Genomic DNA, 23,438 nt, shown 5'->3' with positions numbered 1-23,438 from the left:
AGATCATGGCAGATCTTCTTGTGTTTTGATTTCCACATTCGCATCTAACCCCAATAACCTTTGACTCCCTTGCCTAACAAGAATCTATCTACCTCTGCCTTAAAAATATTCAATGACCCCACCTCCACCACCTTCTGAGGCAGAGAGTTCCAAAGTCACACAACACTCTGAGAGAAATAATTTCTCCTCATCTCTGATCAAAAAGGAGACCCCTAATCTTAAAACAGTACCTCTTGGTTCTGGACTCACACACAAGAGGAAACATCCTTTCCATGTCTACCTTGTCAATGCCATTCAGGATCTTGTTTACTTCAATCAAATCACCCCTCACTCTTCTAAACTCCAGTGGAAACAAGCCCAGTCTTTTTTTAATTCATTCATGGGATGTGGGCTTCACTGGCTAGGCCAGCATTTATTGCATATCCCTAGTTGCCCTTGAGAAGGTGGTGGTGAGCTGCCTTCTTGAACAGCTGCAGTCCATGTGGTGTAGGTACATCCACAGTGCTGCTAGGAAGGAAGTTCCAGGATTTTGACCGAGTGACAGTGAAGGTACAATGATATATTTCCAAGTCAGGATGGTGAATGACTTGGAGGGCAACTTCTAGGTGGTGGTGTTCCCATCTATCTGCTGCCCTGGTCCTTCTAGATGGTAGTGGTCGAGGGTTTGGAAGGTGCTGTCTCAGGAGCCTTGGTGAATCCTGTAGATGGTACATGCTGCCACTACTGTGTGTTGGTGGTGAAGGAAGTGAATGTTCATGGAAGGGATGCCACATAAGCGGGCTGCTTTGTCCTGGATGGTGTCAAATTTCTTGAGCATTGTGGGAGCTGCACTCAGCCAGGCAAGTGTGGAGTATTCCATCACACTCCTGACTTGTGCCTTGTAGATGGTGGACAGGCTTTGGGGAGTCATGAGGTGGGTTATTCATTGCACAATTCCTAGCCTCTGACCTGCTCTTGTAGCCACAATATTTATATGGCTAGTCCAGTTCAGTTTCTGGTCAATGGTAACCCCTAAGATGTTGATAGTGGGGGATTCAGTGAAGGTAATGTCATTGAACATCAAGGGATGATGATAGGATTCTCTCTCGTTGGAAGTGATCATTGCGTGACATTTTTGTAGTGTGAATGTTACTTGCCACTTGTCAGACCAAGACTGGATATTGTCCAGGTCTGGCTGCATTTGGACATGGACTGCTTCAGTATCTGAGGAGTTGCGAATGGTGCTGAACATCATGCAATCATCAGTGAACATCCCCACTTCTGACCTTATGAAGGAAGGAAGGACTTTGATGAAGCAGCTGAAGATGGTTGGGCTGAGGACACTACCCTGAGGAACTCCTGCACTGATGTCCTGGAGCTGAGATGACTGACCTCCAAAAAACACAACCATCTTTCTTTGTGCTAGGTATGACTGCAACCAGTGGAGAGTTTTCCCACTGTTTCCCATTGATTCCAGTTTTGCTAGGGCTCCTTGATGCCACACAGTCAAAGGCGACCTTGAGGTCAAGGGCAGTCACTCTCACCTCACCTCGGGAATTTGGTTCTTTTGTCCATGTTTGAACCAAGGCTGTAATGAGGTCAGGGGCAGAGTGGCCCTGTTGGAACCCAAACTGGGCGTCATTGAGCAGGTTATTGCTAAGCAAGTGCCACTTGATAGCACTGTTGATGACCCCTTCCATTACTTTACTGATGATGGGGAGTAGATTGATGGAGTGGTAATTGGCCAGGTTGGATTTGTCTGCTTTTTGTGTACAGGACATACCCGGGCAATTTTCCATTTGGTCGGGTAGATGCCAGCTTTGTAGTTGTACTGAAATAGCTTGGCTAGAGGCGCGGCAAGTTCTGGAGCACAAGTTTTCAGTACTATTGCTGGAATATTGTCAAGCCCCATAGCCTTCGCAGTATCTAGTGCCTTCAGCTGTTTCCTGATATCACATGGAGTGAATCGAATTGGCTGAAGACTGGCATCTGTGATGCTGGAAACCTCCGGAGGGGGCCGAGATGGGTAAACCACTCGGCGCTTCTGGCTGAAGATTGTTACAAAAGCTTCAGCCTTATCTTTTGCACTGATGTGCTGGGCTCCCCCAACATTGAGGATGGGGATATTTGTGGAACCTGCTCCTCCAGTGAGTTGTTTAATTGTGCACCACCATTCACGACTGGATGTGGCAGGACTGCAGGGCTTAGATCTGATCCAAAACAAAAACAGAATTACCTGGAAAAACTCAGCAGGTCTGGCAGCATCAGCGGAGAAGTAAAGAGTTGACGTTTCGAGTCCTCATGACCCTTCGACAGAACTTGAGTTGGAGTCCAAGAAAGAGTTGAAATATAAGCTGGTTTAAGGTGTGTGTGGGGGGGGCGGAGAGATAGAGAGAGAGAGGTGGAGGGGGGGTTGTGGTTGTAGGGACAAACAAGCAGTGATAGAAGCAGATCATCAAAAGATGTCAACAACAATAGTACAATAGAACACATAGTTGTTAAAGTTAAAGTTGGTGATATTATCTAAACGAATGTGCTAATTAAGAATGGATGGTAGGGCACTCAAGTTATAGCTCTAGTGGGTTTTTTTTTTAAATAATGGAAATAGGTGGGAAAAGGAAAATCTTTATAATTTATTGGAAAAAAAAAGGAAGGGGGAAACAGAAAGGGGGTGGGGATGGGGGAGGGAGCTCACGACCAAAAGTTGTTGAATTCAATATTCAGTCCGGATGGCTGTAAAGTGCCTAGTCGGAAGATGAGGTGTTGTTCCTCCAGTTTGCATTGGGCTTCACTGGAACAATGCAGCAAGCCAAGGACAGACATGTGGGCAAGAGAGCAGGGTGGAGTGTTAAAATGGCAAACAACAGGGAGGTTTGGGTCATTCTTGAGGACTGACCGCAGGTGTTCTGCAAAGCGGTCACCCAGTTTACGTTTGGTCTCTCCAATGTAGAGGAAACCACATTGGGAGCAACGAATGCAGTAGACTAAGTTGGGGGAAATGCAAGTGAAATGCTGCTTCACTTGAAAGGATACGTTGGTTGTGGGATTGCTTAGCTCTATCACCTGCTGCTTATGCTGTTTGACATGCAATTAGCCCTGTGTTATAGCTGCACCAGGTTGACGCCTCATTTTTAGGTATGCCTGGTGTTGCTCCTGGCATGCCCTCCTGCACCCTTCATTGAGCTCAGGTTGATCCTCTGGCTTGATGGTAATGGTACAGTGGGGGATATGCCGGGCCTTCAGGTTACAGATTGTGTTTGAGTACAGTTCTGCTGCTGCTGATAGCCCACGGCGCCTCATGGATGCCCAGTCCTGGGTTGCTAGATCTATTCAAAATCTATCCCATTTATCACAGTGGTAGTGCCACACAACATGATGGAGGATATCCTCAATGTGAAGGTAGGACTTTGTCTCCACAATTACTGTGCGGTGGTCACTCCACTGATTGTGTCATAGGGAGATGCATCTATGACAGGCAGGTTGGTGAGGATGAGGTCAAGTGTGTTTTTCCCTCTTGTTGGTTCCTTCATCACCTGCCGCATACCCAGTCTTGCAGCTATGTCATTTAGGACTTGGCCAGCTCGATCAGTAATGGTGCTACTGAGTCATTCTTGGTGGTGGACATTGAAGTCCCCCACTCAGACTTCATTCTGCGCCCTTGCCATACTCAGTGCTTCCTCTATGTGGTGTTCAACATGGAGGAGCACTGATTCATCAGCTGAGTAGGGTGGTATGTGGTAATCAGCAGGAGGTTTCCTTGCCGCTGTTTGACCTGATGCCATGAGACATCATGGGGTCCGGAGTCAATGTCGAGGACTCCCAGGGCAATTCCCTCTTGACTGTATACCACTGTGCTGCCACCTCTGCTGGGCCTGTCCTGCCAGTGGGGCAGGACATACCCAGGGCTGGCGATAGTGGTGTCTGGGATGTTATCTGTAAGATATGATTCCATGAGAATGACTATGTTAGGCTGTTGCTTGACTCGTCTGTGAGGCAGCTGTCCCAGTTTTGGTACTAGTCCCCAGATGTCAGTAAGGAGGACTTTGCAGGGTTGACAGGGCTGAGTTTGCCATTGTCGTTTCCAGTATCTAGGTCGATGCCAGGTGGTCTGTCCAGTTTTTTATTCCTTTTTTGAGGCTTTGTAGTGGTTTGTTACAACTGAGTGGCTTGCTAGGCCATTTCAGAGGGCATTTAAGAGGCAACCACATTGCTGTGGATCTGGAGTCACATGTAGGCCAGACCAGGTAAGGGCAGCAGATTCCCTTCCCTAAAAGACATTAGCAAACCAGATGGGTTTTTTTTACAACAATCTGCAATGGGTCATGCTTACTTACACTTTTTAATTCCAGGTTTTCTTTTTATTGAATTCAAATTCCACCATCTGCTGTGGCAGGATTCAAACCTGGGTTCCCAGAGCATTACCCCTGGGGACAATACCAGCAACAATGCCACAATGCCATCACCTCCCCAACCTTTCTTCATAAGACAACCCACTCATTCCAGGTAGCAATTTAGTAAACTTCCTTTGAACAGCCTCCAATGCAACTCTCCAAGGCTCCTTAGAGAGTACCTTAGAGACCCTTAAAGGCCTTAGAGGGTACCTTCCAAACTCATGACTTATAGCGCCTGGAAGAACAGGGGCAGCAGGCACATGGGAACACCACCACCTGCATGTTCCACTCCCAGCCACTCACCATCCTGACTTGGAAATATATCGCCATTCCTCTCCTTTGGCTGGGTCAAAATCCTGGAACTCTGTCCCTAACAGCAAGGTGGGTGTACCTACACCAGATGGACTGCAGCAGCTCAAGAAGGCAGCTCACCACCACCTTCTCAATGGCAACTAGGGAGGGGCAATAAATGTTGGACTAGCCAGCAACGCCCTCATTCGTGAAAGAATAAAAACGTATTTCTGGTGCCAACGTTCTGTACAGATAAATAGAGCGGTAGAAAGATTAAACCTAGTGCCACTGTATGAGACTGTGCGAAAATTCATGCCATTGCTGCACAGAAAATCTGTCGCTATCAGGTCTGCGCGTACTTATTTGCGGGGATAGTCTTTCTGTTACTCAAATTCTCCAGAACCGAGACTCGCCGATTATCCAAGTCCACAAACTTTACCTCGAATCTCACCTCTCCATCACTTTGACCAGCACCAACCCCCTAACCCCTGCACCCCCCCCCCCCCACCCCACCCCGCCAATATCACTCCAAAGCCGCCTCATTTTCCTCTTCAATTCACTTGCCATTCACGTTGCTCAGATTCCCTTGGCGGATCAATGCGACGCTGCTCAGCATTGAGCTCATCTCTGGCGGCTTCGTTTAGTCCTCAAAAAGTGAGTAATCCTGGAAGATGAAAGCCACTCCAGGATTTGTTAGCCGCTCACGAATTTTACCCGGCGACAAAAAAATGAACAACTTGTACCCAATAACTCAATGCAAGAATATACAGGTCGCGAATTACTCATTGCATTTTCGTTTGTAATATAATAAACCCGGGTTTTATTAAACATGAATTGTGAATCTCGCTGAGTCTTAGATTTGTCAGATCTGAACAATGTGCTTCCTTCGATGTTAATGTGGCGCAGGTTGCACAATCTGTGAACATAGAAGACATAGGCTTTACTTGTTACCGTGTAGAATTATATTTTAATGTAACACGTTTAAATTCGAATAGAATGTCCGCCCTTCGCAGTCTCTTTTTTTTCTTAAATTGGAAAACCTAACTGAAGGAACCGGACTTACTGTGCTGGTAGACATTCCCGGGAATGGAAAGAGTTGGGAGTTAAGCCCAGGCTACTTAAAAGAGTAATGATTAGGGTGAATCCAAGCTTTGGCATTGTAAGGTGTGGTGGGGATGAAGTACATTCGTTCTGCTGGGGGGCAACTTGCCGCTAATGTTAGATGCCGAGAACTCTTCCAGTCTTCCGCACTCGCACTAATTTTCTCTGTCACTGTTGAAAATTTATTCCCAAAACATAAATTTCCAAAATGGCATTTCAGGACGATGAGCGTTTTATATTTCAAGTTTGGTGCATGCAGGCTGAAGACAAAATCATTTAATTGTGCAGATTTCACGAAAGTGAAATTAATTTACAGCCAAGAATTAAAATCCGGATCCATAAAGACTGGCTCTGATGGTCTTTACCTTTGGGAATGTGTTAACGGTAATATCGAACACCAAAAGATACCTGTAAGATGATTAATTTCATCCTCCACAAGCTCCGGCGGCTAAATTCTCGTAGGAGGGCCTCACTTTTAGTTTTATTTCTCATTGTGATTTCTCACTTATTTGAACAATTATTTGTGAATTCAGATATTGTGCCGCAGAGGTTGACTGAACGAATTAATGATCGGATCATGAAACTAATCCCTTCTTGATGGGCAGATCGGCGTACGAGTGAAAGGCTAGATATTTATTCAGGGTAGAAATAAGATGGAGCAGGGAGGGGGTGCTGGAAATCTGAAGTGTAACAGACACTTCATTGTGACTTCAACCCTCTTTCAGGTGGTGTTCTACTTGCTCGGCATTTCCAGCACTAATCGGGTTATATTTCGAAGCCGCAGGTCCAATTCTGTGCGGCTAAGGCACTAAGTGATTGGACTCTGATTCCGCACTTTTCCTGGGGTTAGAATGGGTTTATTTTTCCCAGGACATGGTCCTTCCTGGTCTGAAACGCGGTTTACGCCTCCTCAAGATCACTGGACACCATTAGGGACTGGGATTCGTTACAAGCAGCCAAATGGGAACAAGTGATCGAAATCTCAAACAAATGTAAAAATACCTGGAAAAACTCAGCAGGTCTGACAGCATCTGCGGAGGGGAACACAGTTAACGTTTCGCGTCCATGTGACTCTTCAACAGAACTAAGGAAAAATAGAAAAGAGGTGAAATATAAGCTGGTTTGAGGGGTCTGCTCGCTTCCCCTCAGCGGCCAGATGCCCGCGGTGGGAATCAGCAGCAAAAATGGATCCTATTCGGGAGTTATGAGACGAATGAATGAGATGGGTCCAAGGATCTCATCGTCTTCCTCCCTGCACATCCTGATCCACCTTATAAATCTCATAAAATCAGTGTGTGTGGGGGGGGGGGGGAGGAGGAGGGAGTCACCAAATCATTCAACCAAGTATAAAAGCTAAATCTGAAACAAACAAGAGCAGAAAATGCTGGAAAAACTCAGCAGGTCTGGCAGCGTCCGTGGAGAGAGAAACAGAGTTAACGTTTCGAGTCCGTCTCCCCACAGATGCTGCCAGACCTGCCGAGTTTCTTCAGCATTTTCTGTTATTGATTCAACGAATTGCGGTTGAAGCTGACCTAGTGTGGGACAGTCCACTGTGATAGAGGAGGGGGGGGGGGGGGTGGTCATACAGAATGTGACCGTGTCAGTGTCCAAATAATCATTTAAAGGCATTTATTGGTCCGATGTGCTCCGTTTGTCATGGGTCTGTTAATTCCGGTTACATTGGTTCTTTGTTCTCAATACTGTGGGATATTTCAGCCACGCTTCTAGCTATTCCTGCAATTAAAACGGGCTTAACTTTCATTCGGTGTTTTAATCTCTACATTTCTTGCATTTGAGGGTATTTTAAAGGCAGGTGGATTTGGAAATTGTGTTTTTATTTTAAATGGCCGGTTTTTCCCCTGGAATAATTTATGGATCAGATTCCTCGCTATTTGTGCTTTACTATTGAGAATATGAAATATTAGTTTTCCAAAAGGGGGACTTACAATCAGATCAGTGTCGCTGTGAGAAAGGTGGAAGTGCGTCATCATCATTAAAAATATTCAGTCCAAATGTTCTGAACGAGGAAGGCGGGTCTCAAACCCATTGAGATACACGGAGTTGTGTTTATTTTTTTTAACAATGAATACATCAAAACGGGTTATATTACTTGGAATAAAGCGGGTTTCGCTCCACATGTTTGAGAAGTATCACGTGCTGCCGAGGGGTGGGGGGAGGGGGGAATAGATTTTAAGTTTCGGTGATAGACCAGTTTCAAATTGTTATAAATCTTATGGATAAGCACTTCAAGATAAATAAATATTGCGGGGCTATCGAGACGGGCGGGGGGGGGGGGGGTAGGTGGGGGTGGGTGGGATTGAGACTAGCTGAGTTGGTCCTGCAGAAAACTGGCATGGACATGACGGGCCGAATGGCTGCAGTAACAATTCCATGTTTCTTACATGTCCTATTTACTCTCAAAATGTCCAAAGCAAAATTGCGTTTTATATAATTTTTAAAATGCATTTTCCCCAATAATATACTTCATTCATAACATTTGTAGAAACACATTAAGAAACACTTCAAATTGAATATTGCAGAAAGTGCAATAAAATTCAACTGTTCTCCATACAGCATGCTCCACTCAGGTGTCCCCATACAATTGCTATACTCTTGATGTTTACAATCCATGCCAGGCACACAGTGTTTAAAATTGGTAAATCCACCTGTTAATTCGTTGAATCTCCTTCAGACTCTATTCTTGTCGATATCCTTTCCGTTAGCCCCTTTCTGGTTCCAATATATACCGGTCACTATTATCTGCTTGCTTCTTTAGCCCTTTCGTTTGGTTTCTTCTAATCGTTAGCATCACTGGTTTTATAATTTCACCTCTGTAAGAATGAACTTTTAAACTAAAAAAAAAATTCGAATATAGTGCGTGCAATTTGAACAGAGATCACCAGGCATCAAGTCAGTCTCAGATATATTCAGGCTTCGTAACCCGTCATAATAAGTTAAAGGGTCATCGAACTAATATTCATTAAATTCACGCCATCAAAGGTAATTGCATTTAATTTGGGTTTGGTATGTTTAAAGTCGTTCTTATGTGGCTGAACGAGAAAGATGCTTTTTGTCTCAAATATAAATAAGAAATATTTCTATTAATCTCCGAGTGATCATTGTATGCAACTTATATATAAAAGAGGCTGGCATTTATATAGCGCCTTTCACGACTATCGGACGTTTCAAAGCGCTCTGTATTCAATGAAGTACTTTTGAAATGTTGCACTGTTGCAACGTCCGAATTTATTATTTACAAATCCGACAAAAACACTTGCAGTTCTGTGGGCTTTTATAAAATTACACGCTAAATATGGGGGTGACAACACGATAAAAAAACAGGATAACATCTAGGCAAAAACTACGTATCGACTGAGTGTGACATTTCTCACTAAATCGTGCACAAGCTTTCTGCAAGGTGAACGAGTAAAACAGGGGACGATGCTACTTTCTGCACCGCGCGTACAGCATCAGTCTCAAGTTGCTATGGTTTCGCTCACAGATAAAGGGAGGGCCATTTATTATTAGTGGCTCTATAGATGGACCCCTCTATCAGAATTGAATTAAACTTCGTGTTACAATCAGTCACCTTTGTCTTCTGCGATGACCTGCTGGAGCGAACGTTTAGAAACGATTCAGTTCTAAAGCCATTTTCTATTTCAATTGCAATTTGGGACTTTTGAGGGGGGTGGGGGGGGGGGGGGGTCGGGATTATTTGCCTCACATTTGTCCGTACACGATTCTCTCTAGAGTTGTCCCAGGTGTTCCTGTGATGTTGGATGGTTTAGATGATTGACGTCACATCGTCATGGAAACCTGTTAAATATGTTTGCAACAAGCTGCATTTTCACTTGTCTCTTTTGTTGCTGCTTTAATTACCGATGAGGGGCGGCTGGAAGAGCCGGTATGGATCTTACATTCTCCAGGGAGTTGGAGTTGAAATTGATGCGTTTGGATCTATTGCAGCGCCCACCAGCTCCCCTACTGCCCACCGCCCACCGCCCACCCCCCCCCCCCAAAAAAAAGGAGGGCAGAGTGTTCGTGATCCAGATTTGTACACAACGCTTTTCGCTCGGCATCTAGGTGAACAGAGACTTCGAGGGGGTCCAGAGGTTCATATGGAAAGCACCAGGGACAGCAGCACATTGGGTTTCACGGACCTTGCCACTGGCCAAAGTGGCTACACTCCAAAGGGGACCCCTTCAGCCAACGGTCGCTCCGAGTCAGACGAGACTTGCCCGGGAGAGAACGCACTCCTCATGCCAGCCAAGAAGGTCAGGGATTGTGTGGCTGTCGGAGAGAACGATTTCCCCGAGCGCCGCTGCTCCCGAGGCTACGCGGTGCTCTCGCACAACCAGTCGTCGGCAGCCGCTGGCAATGCCGGCTCTCAGGGTCCCGACCACCAACCGCAAACCACCCCGTTCCGGAGCCCGGACCAGAGGGACAAGTGGGGCAAAAAAATGGACTTCCTGCTGTCAGTCATTGGCTTTGCGGTGGACTTGGGCAATGTCTGGAGGTTTCCTTATGTCTGTTACCAGAACGGCGGCGGTAAGCTCATGGTTAATATATTGCACAGCAAGTTCTCTGCAAACACATCACAGCGGTATCCGTGTTAATATATCTAAACAAATTACCATATGGTTAAAAGTTTAGCCTCAGTAAGCAACGAATTGAACAGATTTATTTGAATGAAAGGTGTATATAAATCATCCCAGCAGTTTTTTTTTGCTTCTGGTTGTAACTTACCTTTCTGTTTTACTTACATCCGTTTTAATATTTACAAAATATTATTTAAACATTTTGAAAGGAACTATGCAGCTGCTCATGATGTCCTAATATTTCAAAGTGTTGCAAATAGCCGTTTTCAGCGGCGCTGTTATATTTTATAAAAAACAAGTGCTTTGGTTTAGATTTGTACTAATTTATCTCCCGGTCTTCTGTTCACAAGATGTCATCGGATGCAAGGGGTGAATATGAGTTATCACAAAGCCGTTAAAGCATTTCTAATTTAAGAAACCCTTGTGCTGGTGTTGTAATGTTTATCCTTGTCACGAACCTCACAGATCAGTCTCCGTTACCGTTCTGAAGAAGAGCCATATGGACTGGAAAGGTTAACTCTGTCTTTCTCTCCACAGATGCTGTCAGACCTGCTGAGTTTTTCCAGCAATTTTTGTTTTTGTTTCAGATTTCCAGCATCCGCAGTATTTTACTTTTATCCATTTCCCACTATTCATTCCTGAATAGGGAATCTGTGCAGTTCGTTGTTAACTTACTTTATTATTATGTTACTGATATCGTTAGACACTGGCCAGACCCTATTGCAAGATTTGCAACACAGTTTAAAGCTGACTGGTGCAGAGTGAGACAGAAACCCTCCGGTAGTACAAGATCAGCCATCGGCGCTGTTTCCAATCTGATTGAGCCCTCAATGTGTGGATTTGTCCACTCCAAAACGTAAGAGAGCGATTTAAAACAAAAACAGAATTACCTGGAAAAACTCAGCAGGTCTGGCAGCATCGGCGGAGAAGAAGAGTTGACGTTTCGAGTCCTCATGACCCTTCGACAGAACAGTTCTGTCGAAGGGTAATGAGGACTCGAAACGTCAACTCTTTTCTTCGCCGATGCTGCCAGACCTGCTGAATTTTTCCAGGTAATTCTGTTTTTGTTCTGGATTTCCAGCATCTGCAGTTTTTTTGTTTTTATCTAGGGAGCGATTTAATCTTGGCTCTCAGCTGTTCGCTCTATACTTGCCCAGGCAAAGGCAGCAGAATTGATTCCCATCAGTTAAGCAGATAATAGATGTCGCCGTAAAAAGTTGTGTTGGGAAGTAGAGAACAATTGACATCCAGCATTTCATAGATGGTAGATGGAGGAATAGGCGGCTGATGGATGGGCAGATCGAACGTAGACAGTAGACATTCAGCACGGATAAATAAATGGAAGTAAATGCAATGCTAGACTCAATGCGTTATTATAGACTACCAAGTGCCTATTCCTGATCTCGCTGAAAGAAAACGGGAATCACAATGTTTGATTCATTACAGCTGAAAAAATATTTGCGTTGGTTAAATGACATAAAACGCATCTAGAAAAGATCAGGAGTGTTAAACCTAGGAGATGGGGGTTATTGGTCGCTGTGTAAATTCTGGCAGCATCACATTCTGGAACGATCCACCTCGTCTCTATGCACCTTCCTTTACTCTTATCCGTACTTTTTATCTTTACTCTTTACTTTTTTACTCTTATCAGTTGTGAGAAAAACTTTAATTTAAAAGGGTGATTTCTGGGTTGTAAATGCCCGCCTCTGATTTCGGATTTTGCGGCATATTTTGAATAATGGATTCAGCATCTTACACTGTATGTGCACACATAAATCACTGACAATGTGGTGAGTTCATATCGGCGTTACTCAATATAATCGAACCCTGTGGATTCGCCCCGAAGAGGATGCACATGGGATATGGTGCACGGGTTCACTGGGCATTTAACCTCTCCCAGTTCGAATTCTATCCAGCTCCTTCCCATAACCACCAGCTGGAACTGCTTCCCATGTTTTCTAGGCAATATTCCTCAAAAACCTGCGGGCTCCCTCTGGCGCCTGGACTTCATCTGCGCCGCACATTCCCGACAAAGTCTCCAGGAGTGTTCGATGTCTTCCCAAATGAACATTCTCCATTTTGGTCAGTTACAAGCCAGGGACTCCCATGAGTCATCGGGTATGTTTGACCTCTTCAGGGATGTCTTTGAGGACATCACAGATATTCCTAAAGTGTTTCCACTGTCCTCCTGGGAGTTTCCTGCCCTGACTGAGTTCCAAGTAGGGCAATTGCTTCCACATATGAAAGAGATGTCCCAGCCAGCGGAGCTGGTTTTGGGTGATTAGCGCCTTGATGCTGGGCATGTTGGCTTGGGAGAGGACGCTGCTGTTGGGCTGCTTTTCTTGCCACTGGGCTTGAAGGATCTTGTGAAGGCACAACAGGTGGTACTTCTCCAGTGCTTTGAGGTGCCTCCTGTAGGTTGTCCAAGTCTCCAAAGCATGTAGAAGTACAGGGATCACTGTTGCCCAGTAAACTTCCAAACAACCCATCTGTCCAACCCTTCAAATGCCATCTGCCCCAAAGTGGCAGTCTATAGATTGGCTTCTTGAGCTTATTAGCCATCTCATAACTCATCCAACTGGAGTCAAAGCAAGTCAGCCTCAATCCTGAGGAACCATCTAAGGGAAGAGAGAGTGTCAGGGAACAAGCCTTTTTTATTTATACTGATTCCAATGGAGCAAGGAGTTTAATATTGGAAATGACTGAAGCAGCAATTGGGGGAGGTGGTGGCATAGTGGCCTTATCACTTGACTAGTGACCCAGGGTCATTTTTTATTCATTCATGGGATGTGGACTTCACTGGCTGGCCCAGCATTTATTGCCTTCACTAGTTGTCCTTGTGAAGGGGGCGATGAGCTGACTTCTTGAATCACACCAGTCCACGTGGTGTAGATACACCCACAGTACAAATGGAAGGGAGTTCCAGGATTTTGACCCAGTGACAGTGTAGGAATGGTGATATATTTCCAAGTTAGGAGAGTGAGTGACTTGGAGGGGAACTTCCAGATGGTGGTGTTCCCAACTATCTGCTGCCCTTGTCCTTCTAGATCGTAGTGGTCATGGGTTTGGAAGGTGCTGTCGAAGGAGTCTTGGTGAATTCCTGCAGTGCATCTTGTAGATGGTACACACTGCTGCTACAGTGCATCGGTTGTGGAAGGAGTGAATGTTTGTGGAAGGGGTCCCATTCAAGTGGGCTGCTTTGTCCTGGATGGTGTCAAGCTTCTTGAGTGTTGTTGAAGCTGCACTCATCCAGGCAAGTGGGGAGTATTCCATTACACTCCTGACGTGTGCCTTGTAGGTGGTGGATACGTTTTGAGGAGTTTGGAAGTGAGTTCCTCGTTGCAGGATTCCTGGCTTCTGACCTGTTGTTGAAGCCACAGTATTTATATGGCTACTCCAGTTCAGTTTCTAGTCAATGTTAATCCCCAGAATGGTGATAGTGGGGGATTCAGTGATGGTAATGCCTTTGAACTTCAGTGGTGATCGATAGATTCTGTCTTGTTGGAGATGATCATTGCCTTGCACTTGTGTGGTGCAAATATTCCTTGCCACTTGTCAACCCAAGCCTGGATATTGTCCAGGTCTTGCTACATTTGGACATGGACTGCTTCAGTACCTGAAGAGTCATGAATGATGCTGAACATTGTGCAATCATCAGTGAACATTCCCACTTCTGACTTTATGATGGAAGGAAGGTCATTAATGAAGCAGCTGAAGATGGTTGGGCAAAGGACACTACCCTAAGGAACTCCTGCAGTGATGTCCTGGAAATGAGATGATTGACTTCCAACAACCACAACCATCTTTCTTTGTGCTAGGTATGACTGCAACCAGTGGAGAGTTTTCCCCCTGATTCCCATTGACTCCAGTATAACTAGGGCTCCTCGATGCCACAGTTGATCAAATGCAGCCTTGATGTCAAGGGCAGTCACTCTCACCTCACCTTGGGAATTCAACTCTTTTGTCCATGTTTGAACCAAGGCCGTAATGAGATCAGAAGTTGAGTGGCCCTGGCAGAACACAAACTGAGCATCAGTGAGCAGATTATTGTTAAGCAAGTGCTGCTTGATAGCACCGTTGATGACCCCTTCCATTACTTTACTGATGATTGAGAGTAGACTGATGGGGCGGTAATTGGCTGGGTTGGATTTGTCCTACTATTTGCGTACAGGGCATACCTGGGCAGTTTTCCACATAGTTGGGTAGATGTCAGTGTTGTAGCTGTATTGGAACAGCTTGGCTCAGGGTGGGGCACATTCTGGAGCACAAGTCTTCAGTACTATTGCTAGAATATTGTCAGGGTCCATAGCCTTCGCAGTATCCAGTGCCTTCAACCATTTCTTGATATCACATGGAGTGAATCAAATTGGCTGAAGACTGATATCTGTGATGCTGGGGATCTCTGGAGGAGGCTAAGATGGATCATCCACTCAGCATTTCTGGCTGAAGATTGTAGCAACTGCTTCAGCCTTATCATTTGCATTGATGTGCTGTGCTCCCCCATCATTGAGGATGGGGATATTTGTGGAACCTCCTCCTCTAGTGAGTTGTTTAATTGTCCACCACCATTCATAACTGTATGTGGCAGGACTGCAGAGCTTAGATCTGATTTGTTGGTTGTGGGATTGCTTAGCTCTGTCTATCACTTGCAGCTTATGCTGTTTGGCATGCAAGTAGTCCTGTGTTATATCTTCACCAGGTTGACACCTCATTTTTAGGTATGACTGGTGCTATTCCTGGCATGTCCTTCTGCACTCTTCATTGAACCAGAGCTGATCCCCTGGCTTGATGGTAATGGTAGAGTGGGGGATATGCCGGGCCTTCAGGTAACAGATTGTGTTAGAGTACAATTTTGCTGCTGCTGATGGCCCACAGCACTTCATGGATTCCCAGTCTTGAGTTGCTAGATCTGTTCAAAATCTATCTCATTTAGCATGGTGGTAGTGCCACACAACACAATGGAGTGTATTCTCAATGTGGGACTTTGTCTCCACAACGACTGTGCTGTGGTCACTCTTACCAAAACTGTCATGGACAGATACATCTGCAGCAAGCAGGTTGGTGAGGATGAGGTCAAGGATGTTTTCCCCTCTTGTTGGTTCTCTCATCACCTACCGCAGACCCAGTCTAGCAGCTATGTCCTTTAGGATTCACCAAGCTCAGTCAATAGTGGTGTGACTGAGCCAGTCTTGGTGATGGACATTGAAGTCCCCCACCCAGGGTACATTTTTCACCCTTGCCTCCCTCAGTGCCTCCTCCAAGCAGTGTTCAACAAGGAGGAGCACTGATTCATCAGGTTAGGGAGGGCAGTACGAGGTAATCAGCAGGAGGTTTCCCTGCCCATGTTTGATCTGATATCATGAGACATCCTGGGGTCCAGAGTCGATGTTGAGGACTCCCAGGGTGTTATGAAAGTATAATAAGTTTCATAATACTTTTCTGGTTTAATGTAAAGTAGGTTTGTAGGCTTGTGTTGTTCTGTCTGTGTGTGTGATTTAATTACATCTTGTAGTCAAGCAGACTCCAGGTAGAAGTTATCAAAAGAAGTGATGTGTAGAAGTGTTTTTAATATGCTAATGAGTAAACATGGTTGGGGTCTCAGCATGTAAGGTGTAATGGGAATTTGCATTTTTAGATGGGGAGGGGGATTTGGTTTTCAAAGGCATCTCAGTCTGTTTACAAATAACCAGACAAGCAAGTTAAGGAATGTGTTTATTTTTTCTTAAGGGCTGTTGACAACATAGTGGTAACATGAAAAGATTTATATTATGAGAAAGGCAAAGTTCCAAAGATATATGGACAATGGAATTCACACATTAAAGGGAGGCTATGTATCAGAGGGAGGCATTGTAAGGACTACCAGAAGCGTGAGAAGTCTCCAGTATTTGTGCATTAAGGCTGCTGTCTATAGAAACTGAAGCTGGGAAAAGCCACGTTGAATTCCACTGTTTAGGGTGTTGTGTTTAACTGGCTGGGTCTGTTTAAAATCTATATATTTTTTACTGTTGCCTTAATGAGGATGTAACTGGAAGCCAGATTAATTAGTGATTTGATGTGAAATTCTAATTTTGTACAAATTCCTGTAAAATTCATTGAAATAGTTAAGCTTTGTTGAATGAAACATATCTGAGTTTTTAACTGTAATGATTGCTACTGAACAGCTTCTCCGGCCTTAAAGAAACTGATTTTATAAATGTGGAATGTTCTTCCCTCTATTCCATGATAACAATTCCATAATTCTTTTATATAATAAAGATTAAGTCATATTTCATCTTTGAAAGTTTACTTATGAAATTTCAGTTTCTGCCTAATTCCATGTGTCTACCCCAATCACTATTTAACTCTGTAAAATGATTAAACATTGAATTATGTAACCTGTGCATTTTACTTCTTGGTTGATGGTCTGTGAAAATTCTTCAATCTGATTCACTGCACAGTCTGCTTGATTACTTTGTTTTGCTGGATGCCACAAATTTCCCATAGGTGGCACCAGGTTGAATGTCATGCACAAAGAAATTGACACTCCAGAACCCATTGAGTCTTTGTGACAAACTTTTCCCTGAGGTCAGCAGTAAGCACATCATTTCATCGCTGACTGCAAAATCTGGGCTCATTCAATCAAACTTCCTTACAAATCTGGAAATCCCAGATAGCAACAGTTTGCTTTTCACACAATTTAAAAGGGGGTATTTCAGTATCAGGATTCTTTTATTTATAATTATTTTTAAGATTTAAAAAATCCATAAAATTTCAAGCTTCTGTTTTAGAACATCTCCTGAATCTAAATACCCCTGACCACTGTTCTTTGGAACTCTTCCCAAAGGTCAACCAGCTTTTAATTATTGATTAGAATCTTTGTGGAGGAAATAATCACAAGATACAGCAGCAACAAATTATGATATATTTATTCCCCAGTCAAACATTGATAAGGCCAAACTAAACCAAATTATAGTGTGTGTGCATTCAAGAGAAAATATGATAAACACACGTATCATAAATTAGATTCTATCAACCGAGCTCTCTTACACTGTCAGGGTCAATAATTCTTCTGACAATTTTTTCTTATAATTTCATTAATTCTAATAAAATATTGAAAAAATCCGATATATAGGATTTTTTGGGCAGTTGCTATTTACACTTAACAATGGTTCTTGGAGAATGGACAGGTACCATTATAGACTGATAAAAACAAAAAAACTGCGGATGCTGGAAATCCAAAACAAAAACAAAAACAGAATTACCTGGAAAAACTCAGCAGGTCTGGCAGCATCGGCGGAGAAGAAAAGAGTTGACGTTTCGAGTCCTCATGACCCTTCGACAGAACTTGAGTTCGAGTCCAAGAAAGAGTTGAAATATAAGCTGGTTTAAGGTGTGTGTGTGTGGGGGGGGGGGGGGGGGAGAGGGAGAGAGGTGGAGTGGGGGTGTGGTTGTAGGGACAAACAAGCAGTGATAGAAGCAGATCATCAAAAGATGTCAACAACAATAATACAAAAGAACACATAGGTGTTAAAGGTAAAGTTGGTGATATTATCTAAACGAATGTGCTAATTAAGAATGGATGGTAGGGCACTCAAGGTATAGCTCTAGTGGGGGTGGGGAGAGCATAAAAGATGTAAAAATAAATAAATAAATAAATTTTTTTTTTTCTTTTTCTCTTTTTATAATGGAAATAGGTGGGAAAAGGAAAATCTATATAATTTATTGGAAAAAAAAGAAAAGGAAGGGGGAAACAGAAAGGGGGTGGGGATGGGGGAGGGAGCTCACGACCCAAAGTTGTTGAATTCAATATTCAGTCCGGATGGCTGTAAAGTGCCTAGTTGGAAGATGAGGTGTTGTTCCTCCAGTTTGCGTTGGGCTTCACTGGAACAATGCAGCAAGCCAAGGACAGACATGTGGGCAAGAGAGCAGGGTGGAGTGTTAAAATGGCAAGCGACAGGGAGGTTTGGGTCATTCTTGAGGACAGACCGCAGGTGTTCTGCAAAGCGGTCGCCCAGTTTACGTTTGGTCTCTCCAATGTAGAGGAGACCACATTGGGAGCAACGAATGCAGTAGACTAAGTTGGGGGAAATGCAAGTGAAATGTTGCTTCACTTGAAAGGAGTGTTTGGGTCCTTGGACGGTGAGGAGAAAGGAAGTGAAGGGGCAGGTATTGCATCTTTTGCGTGGGCATGGGGTGGTGCCATAGGAGGGGGTTGAGGAGTAGGGGGTGATGGAGGAGTGGACCAGGGTGTCCCAGAGGGAGCGATCCCTACGGAATGCCGATAGTGGGGGTGAAGGGAAGATGTGTTTGGTGGTGGCATCATGCTGGATTTGGCGGAAATGGCGGAGGATGATCCTTTGAATGCGGAGGCTGGTGGGGTGATAAGTGAGGACAAGGGGGACCCTATCATGTTTCTGGGAGGGAGGAGAAGGCGTGAGGGCGGATGCGCGGGAGATGGGCCGTACACGGTTGAGGGCCCTGTCAACGACCGTGGGTGGAAAACCTCGGTTAAGGAAGAAGGAGGACATGTCAGAGGAACTGTTTTTGAAGGTAGCATCATCGGAACAGATGCGACGGAGGCGAAGGAACTGAGAGAACGGGATGGAGTCCTTACAGGAAGCGGGGTGTGAGGAGCTGTAGTCGAGATAGCTGTGGGAGTCGGTGGGTTTGTAATGGATATTGGTGGACAGTCTATCACCAGAGATTGAGACAGAGAGGTCAAGGAAGGGAAGGGAAGTGTCAGAGATGACCACGTGAAAATGATGGAGGGCTGGAGATTGGAAGCAAAATTAATAAATTTTTCCAAGTCCCGACGAGAGCATGAAGCGGCACCGAAGTAATCATCGATGTACCGGAGAAAGAGTTGTGGAAGGGGGCCGGAGTAGGACTGGAACAAGGAATGTTCCACATACCCCATAAAGAGACAGGCATAGCTGGGGCCCATGCGGGTACCTGCTGACAAGGGTGGTGCTGTTGTTGTCTGGCGCACTGACCTCTACCTCGCGGAGGCTGAGCGTCAACTCACAGACACTTCCTCCTACCTCTCCCTGGACCATGACCCCACCACTGAACATCAAGCCATTGTTTCCAGGACTGTCACTGACCTCATCTCCTCTGGGGATCTCCCTCCCACAGCTTCCAACCTGATAGTCTCCCAACCTCGGACGGCCCGCTTCTATCTCCTACCCAAAATCTACAAACAGAACTGCCCCGGTAGACCGATCATCTCAGCTTGCTCCTGCCCCACAGAACTCATTTCTCGTTATCTTGACTCCCTTCTCTCTCCCCTTGTCCAGTCCCTTCCTACCTACATCCGTGATTCCTCTGACACCTTACGTCACATCAACAATTTCCAGTTCCCTGGCCCCAACCGCTTCCTCTTCACCATGGACGTCCAATCCCTCTACACCTCCATCCCCCACTAGGATGGTCTGAGGGCCCTTAGCTTCTTCCTCAAACAGAGGCCTGAACAATCCCCATCCAGCACTACTCTCCTCCGTCTGGCTGAACTTGTTCTCACACTGAACAATTTCTCCTTCAACTCCTCTCACTTCCTCCAAATAAAAGGTGTGGCTATGGGTACCCGCATGGGCCCCAGCTATGCCTGTGTCTTTATGGGGTATGTGGAACATTCCTTGTTCCGGTCCTACTCCGGCCCCCTTCCACAACTCTTTCTCCGGTACATCGATGATTACTTCGGTGCCGCTTCATGCTCTCGTCGGGACTTGGAAAAATTTATTAATTTTGCTTCCAATCTCCAGCCCTCCACCATTTTCACGTGGTCCATCTCTGACACTTCCCTTCCCTTCCTTGACCTCTCTGTCTCAATCTCTGGTGATAGACTGTCCACCAATATCCATTACAAACCCACCGACTCCCACAGCTATCTCGACTACAGCTCCTCACACCCCGCTTCCTGTAAGGACTCCATCCCATTCTCTCAGTTCCTTCGCCTCCGTCGCATCTGTTCCGATGATGCTACCTTCAAAAACAGTTCCTCTGACATGTCCTCCTTCTTCCTTAACCGAGGTTTTCCACCCACGGTCGTTGACAGGGCCCTCAACCATGTCCGGCCCATCTCCCGCGCATCCGCCCTCACGCCTTCTCCTCCCTCCCAGAAACATGATAGGGTCCCCCTTGTCCTCACTTATCACCCCACCAGCCTCCGCATTCAAAGGATCATCCTCCGCCATTTCCGCCAACTCCAGCATGATGCCACCACCAAACACATCTTCCCTTCACCCCCCCTATCGGCATTCTGTAGGGATCGCTCCCTCCGGGACACCCTGGTCCACTCCTCCATCACCCCCTACCTCTCAACCCCCTCCTATGGCACCACCCCATGCCCACGCAAAAGATGCAATACCTGCCCCTTCACTTCCTCTCTCCTCACCGTCCAAGGACCCAAACACTCCTTTCAAGTGAAGCAGCATTTCACTTGCATTTCCCCCAACTTAGTCTACTGCATTCGTTGCTCCCAATGTGGTCTCCTCTACATTGGAGAGACCAAACGTAAACTGGGCGACCGCTTTGCAGAACACCTGCGGTCTGTCCTCAAGAATGACCCAAACCTCCCTGTCGCTTGCCATTTTAACACTCCACCCTGCTCTCTTGCCCACATGTCTGTCCTTGGCTTGCTGCATTGTTCCAGTGAAGCCCAATGCAAACTGGAGGAACAACACCTCATCTTCCGACTAGGCACTTTACAGCCATCCGGACTGAATATTGAATTCAACAACTTTGGGTCGTGAGCTCCCTCCCCCATCCCCACCCCCTTTCTGTTTCCCCCTTCCTTTTCTTTTTTTTCCAATAAATTATATAGATTTTCCTTTTCCCACCTATTTCCATTATAAAAAGAGAAAAAGAAAAAAAAAATTATTTATTTATTTTTTACATCTTTTATGCTCTCCCCACCCCCACTAGAGCTATACCTTGAGTGCCCTACCATCCATTCTTAATTAGCACATTCGTTTAGATAATATCACCAACTTTAACTTTAACACCTATGTGTTCTTTTGTATTATTGTTGTTGACATCTTTTGATGATCTGCTTCTATCACTGCTTGTTTGTCCCTACAACCACACCCCCCCCTCCACCTCTCTGTCTCTCTCTCTCTCTCCGCCCCCCACACACACACCTTAAACCAGCTTATATTTCAGCTCTTTCTTGGACTCGAACTCAAGTTCTGTCGAAGGGTCATGAGGACTCGAAACGTCAACTCTTTTCTTCTCCGCCGTTGCTGCCAGACCTGCTGAGTTTTTCCAGGTAATTCTGTTTTTGTTTTTACCATTATAGACTGGGTGATTGTCACTGTGCACTGGGATGCTTGTCTTTGTATATTGGGACATTAGTCATTATACAGTGGAGTGCCTGTCATTGCACATTGGGTAGTTGTCATTGGCACAGTGGACCTAGTTATTATATATTGGTGTATTAACCACTGCTTATTAGAGTAGGTGCCATAGTATACTGGGCTAGCTATCATTAGTATATTGAGATAGCTATCAGCACATTGAATAGGAATATATTAGAAACTGGACAGTTACCATTGTACATTGGGCAGTTTCTATTTAGCTAGAGAGTACTCTTGAGAATGTTGGGCCCTGAGTTTTATAGAGTAGTGCTTTATGAATTATTTATTTTTCATACTGTTTTCAGACATCTGGTTTATGTTGTTAATTTCAGGTGCTTTTCTCATCCCCTACACCTTAATGGCAATGTTTGGGGGAATTCCTCTGTTCTACATGGAACTAGCCTTGGGACAATATCAGAGGACAGGCGTCATTCCAGTTTGGAAGAGGATATGCCCAATATTTAAAGGTGAGTGCATCAAAAGCAGACATCATTATCACCTACAACAGTTTTAAATCATAATACCTTGTATACAAATAAATCACACGGAAAAGTGAACTGAAATAATAAACTGAAAATCAAGCCAACGGGATATTGTAGCAGTGTTTATAGGAACTAAAAATCCTAACAATTCAAACTCTGGATTTTAAGAAGAGCAAGTTTTTTTCAGAAATTAACAATTGAGACAAGTTCCTATATTTGGGGGGAATTTGAGAGTTTGGCTGTAGGACTGCCAATCAAATAATTTCTAAACAACATAACTAGAGGTTAAAGCCCAACAACAAGAACTGAAAGAAACAATTTCTGACTCCTCTGGTCTTCTATTGGAGAGATCACCTTTGTGATATTATGTTGCAGGTAAACCAATTAGTTCTAACACAGTAATCATTCAGGAAGGGCCACAACACCTTGAGAGCTACAGTCATGAAATATCTTCTACCGCACAGAATGGGAAATGAGTACATTCCTGTGATTTTCGGTATGGCAGACCCCTGATTTCAGTCATACCATTCTGAGGTGTTTCCAGACGGCATGCTCCCCATATCCAGTTGAGGATGAAGGGCAGGCTTCTGAGGCTGGGGGGTCATTAGGAGGGCCTCCAGCAATAGCACATCGAGGCGGAAAAAAAAAACTATTGGACATATACACATATTAGATAGGTAGAGTTGCATAGAGTGTACAGCCCAGAAATAGGCCATTTGGCTTAGTGGTCTATGCTCCCATCCCTCTTCATCATCTAATTCCATCAGTATATTCTTCTGATCTTTCTGTCTTATTCTGTATATTCTGCCTTCCCCTTCAAGGTAACTATGCTTTTGCCTCAACTATTACTTGCGGCAGCATGTTCCACATTTTTACTGCTCTTTGAGGAAAGAAGTTTCTCCTGAGTTTCCTTTTGGGTTTATTAGTGACTTTTATATTTATGACTTCTAATTTTGGCCTCCATAAGTGGAAACATTTTCTCTACTCCAAAAGTGGAAGTATTTTCTTCAAGTCTACTCTCTGAATCCTTCCATTATCTTAAAGTCCTCTATCAGGTTACCCCTTAAGCCTTCCCTTTCCAAGAGAACAGAGCATCAGTTGTTCAGCCTTTCCTGAAAAGTATATCATTATTCATTCATGGGATATTTGTGCTGCTGACCAAGGCCAGCATTTTATTGTCCATCCATAGTTGCTCTTGAGAAGGTGGCAGTGAGCTACCTTCTTGAACTGCAACAGTCCATGTCGTGTTGTTAGGCAGGGAGT

The 23,438-nt window shown here is 44.8% G+C and overlaps 1 protein-coding gene across 1 annotated transcript in view; it reads left to right on the top strand.

Moving 5' to 3' along the window:
* Positions 1-9,643: 9,643 nt before the first annotated feature.
* The window catches only part of slc6a4b (solute carrier family 6 member 4b), a 44,508-nt gene continuing 30,713 nt past the window's right edge, over positions 9,644-23,438 (top strand). Inside the window, exons 1-2 of the mRNA XM_041203031.1 lie at positions 9,644-10,310; positions 22,026-22,160. Coding sequence (XP_041058965.1) covers positions 9,644-10,310; positions 22,026-22,160 — 802 coding nt within the window. The remainder of the gene's footprint in view (positions 10,311-22,025; positions 22,161-23,438) is intronic.

This window comes from Carcharodon carcharias, chromosome 13, assembly GCF_017639515.1.
Source record: "Carcharodon carcharias isolate sCarCar2 chromosome 13, sCarCar2.pri, whole genome shotgun sequence".
NCBI classification, from domain to species: Eukaryota; Metazoa; Chordata; class Chondrichthyes; order Lamniformes; family Lamnidae; genus Carcharodon; species Carcharodon carcharias.
Note: the sequence above shows the minus strand (reverse complement) of the source record. Positions and strands in the feature narration are given on the sequence as shown.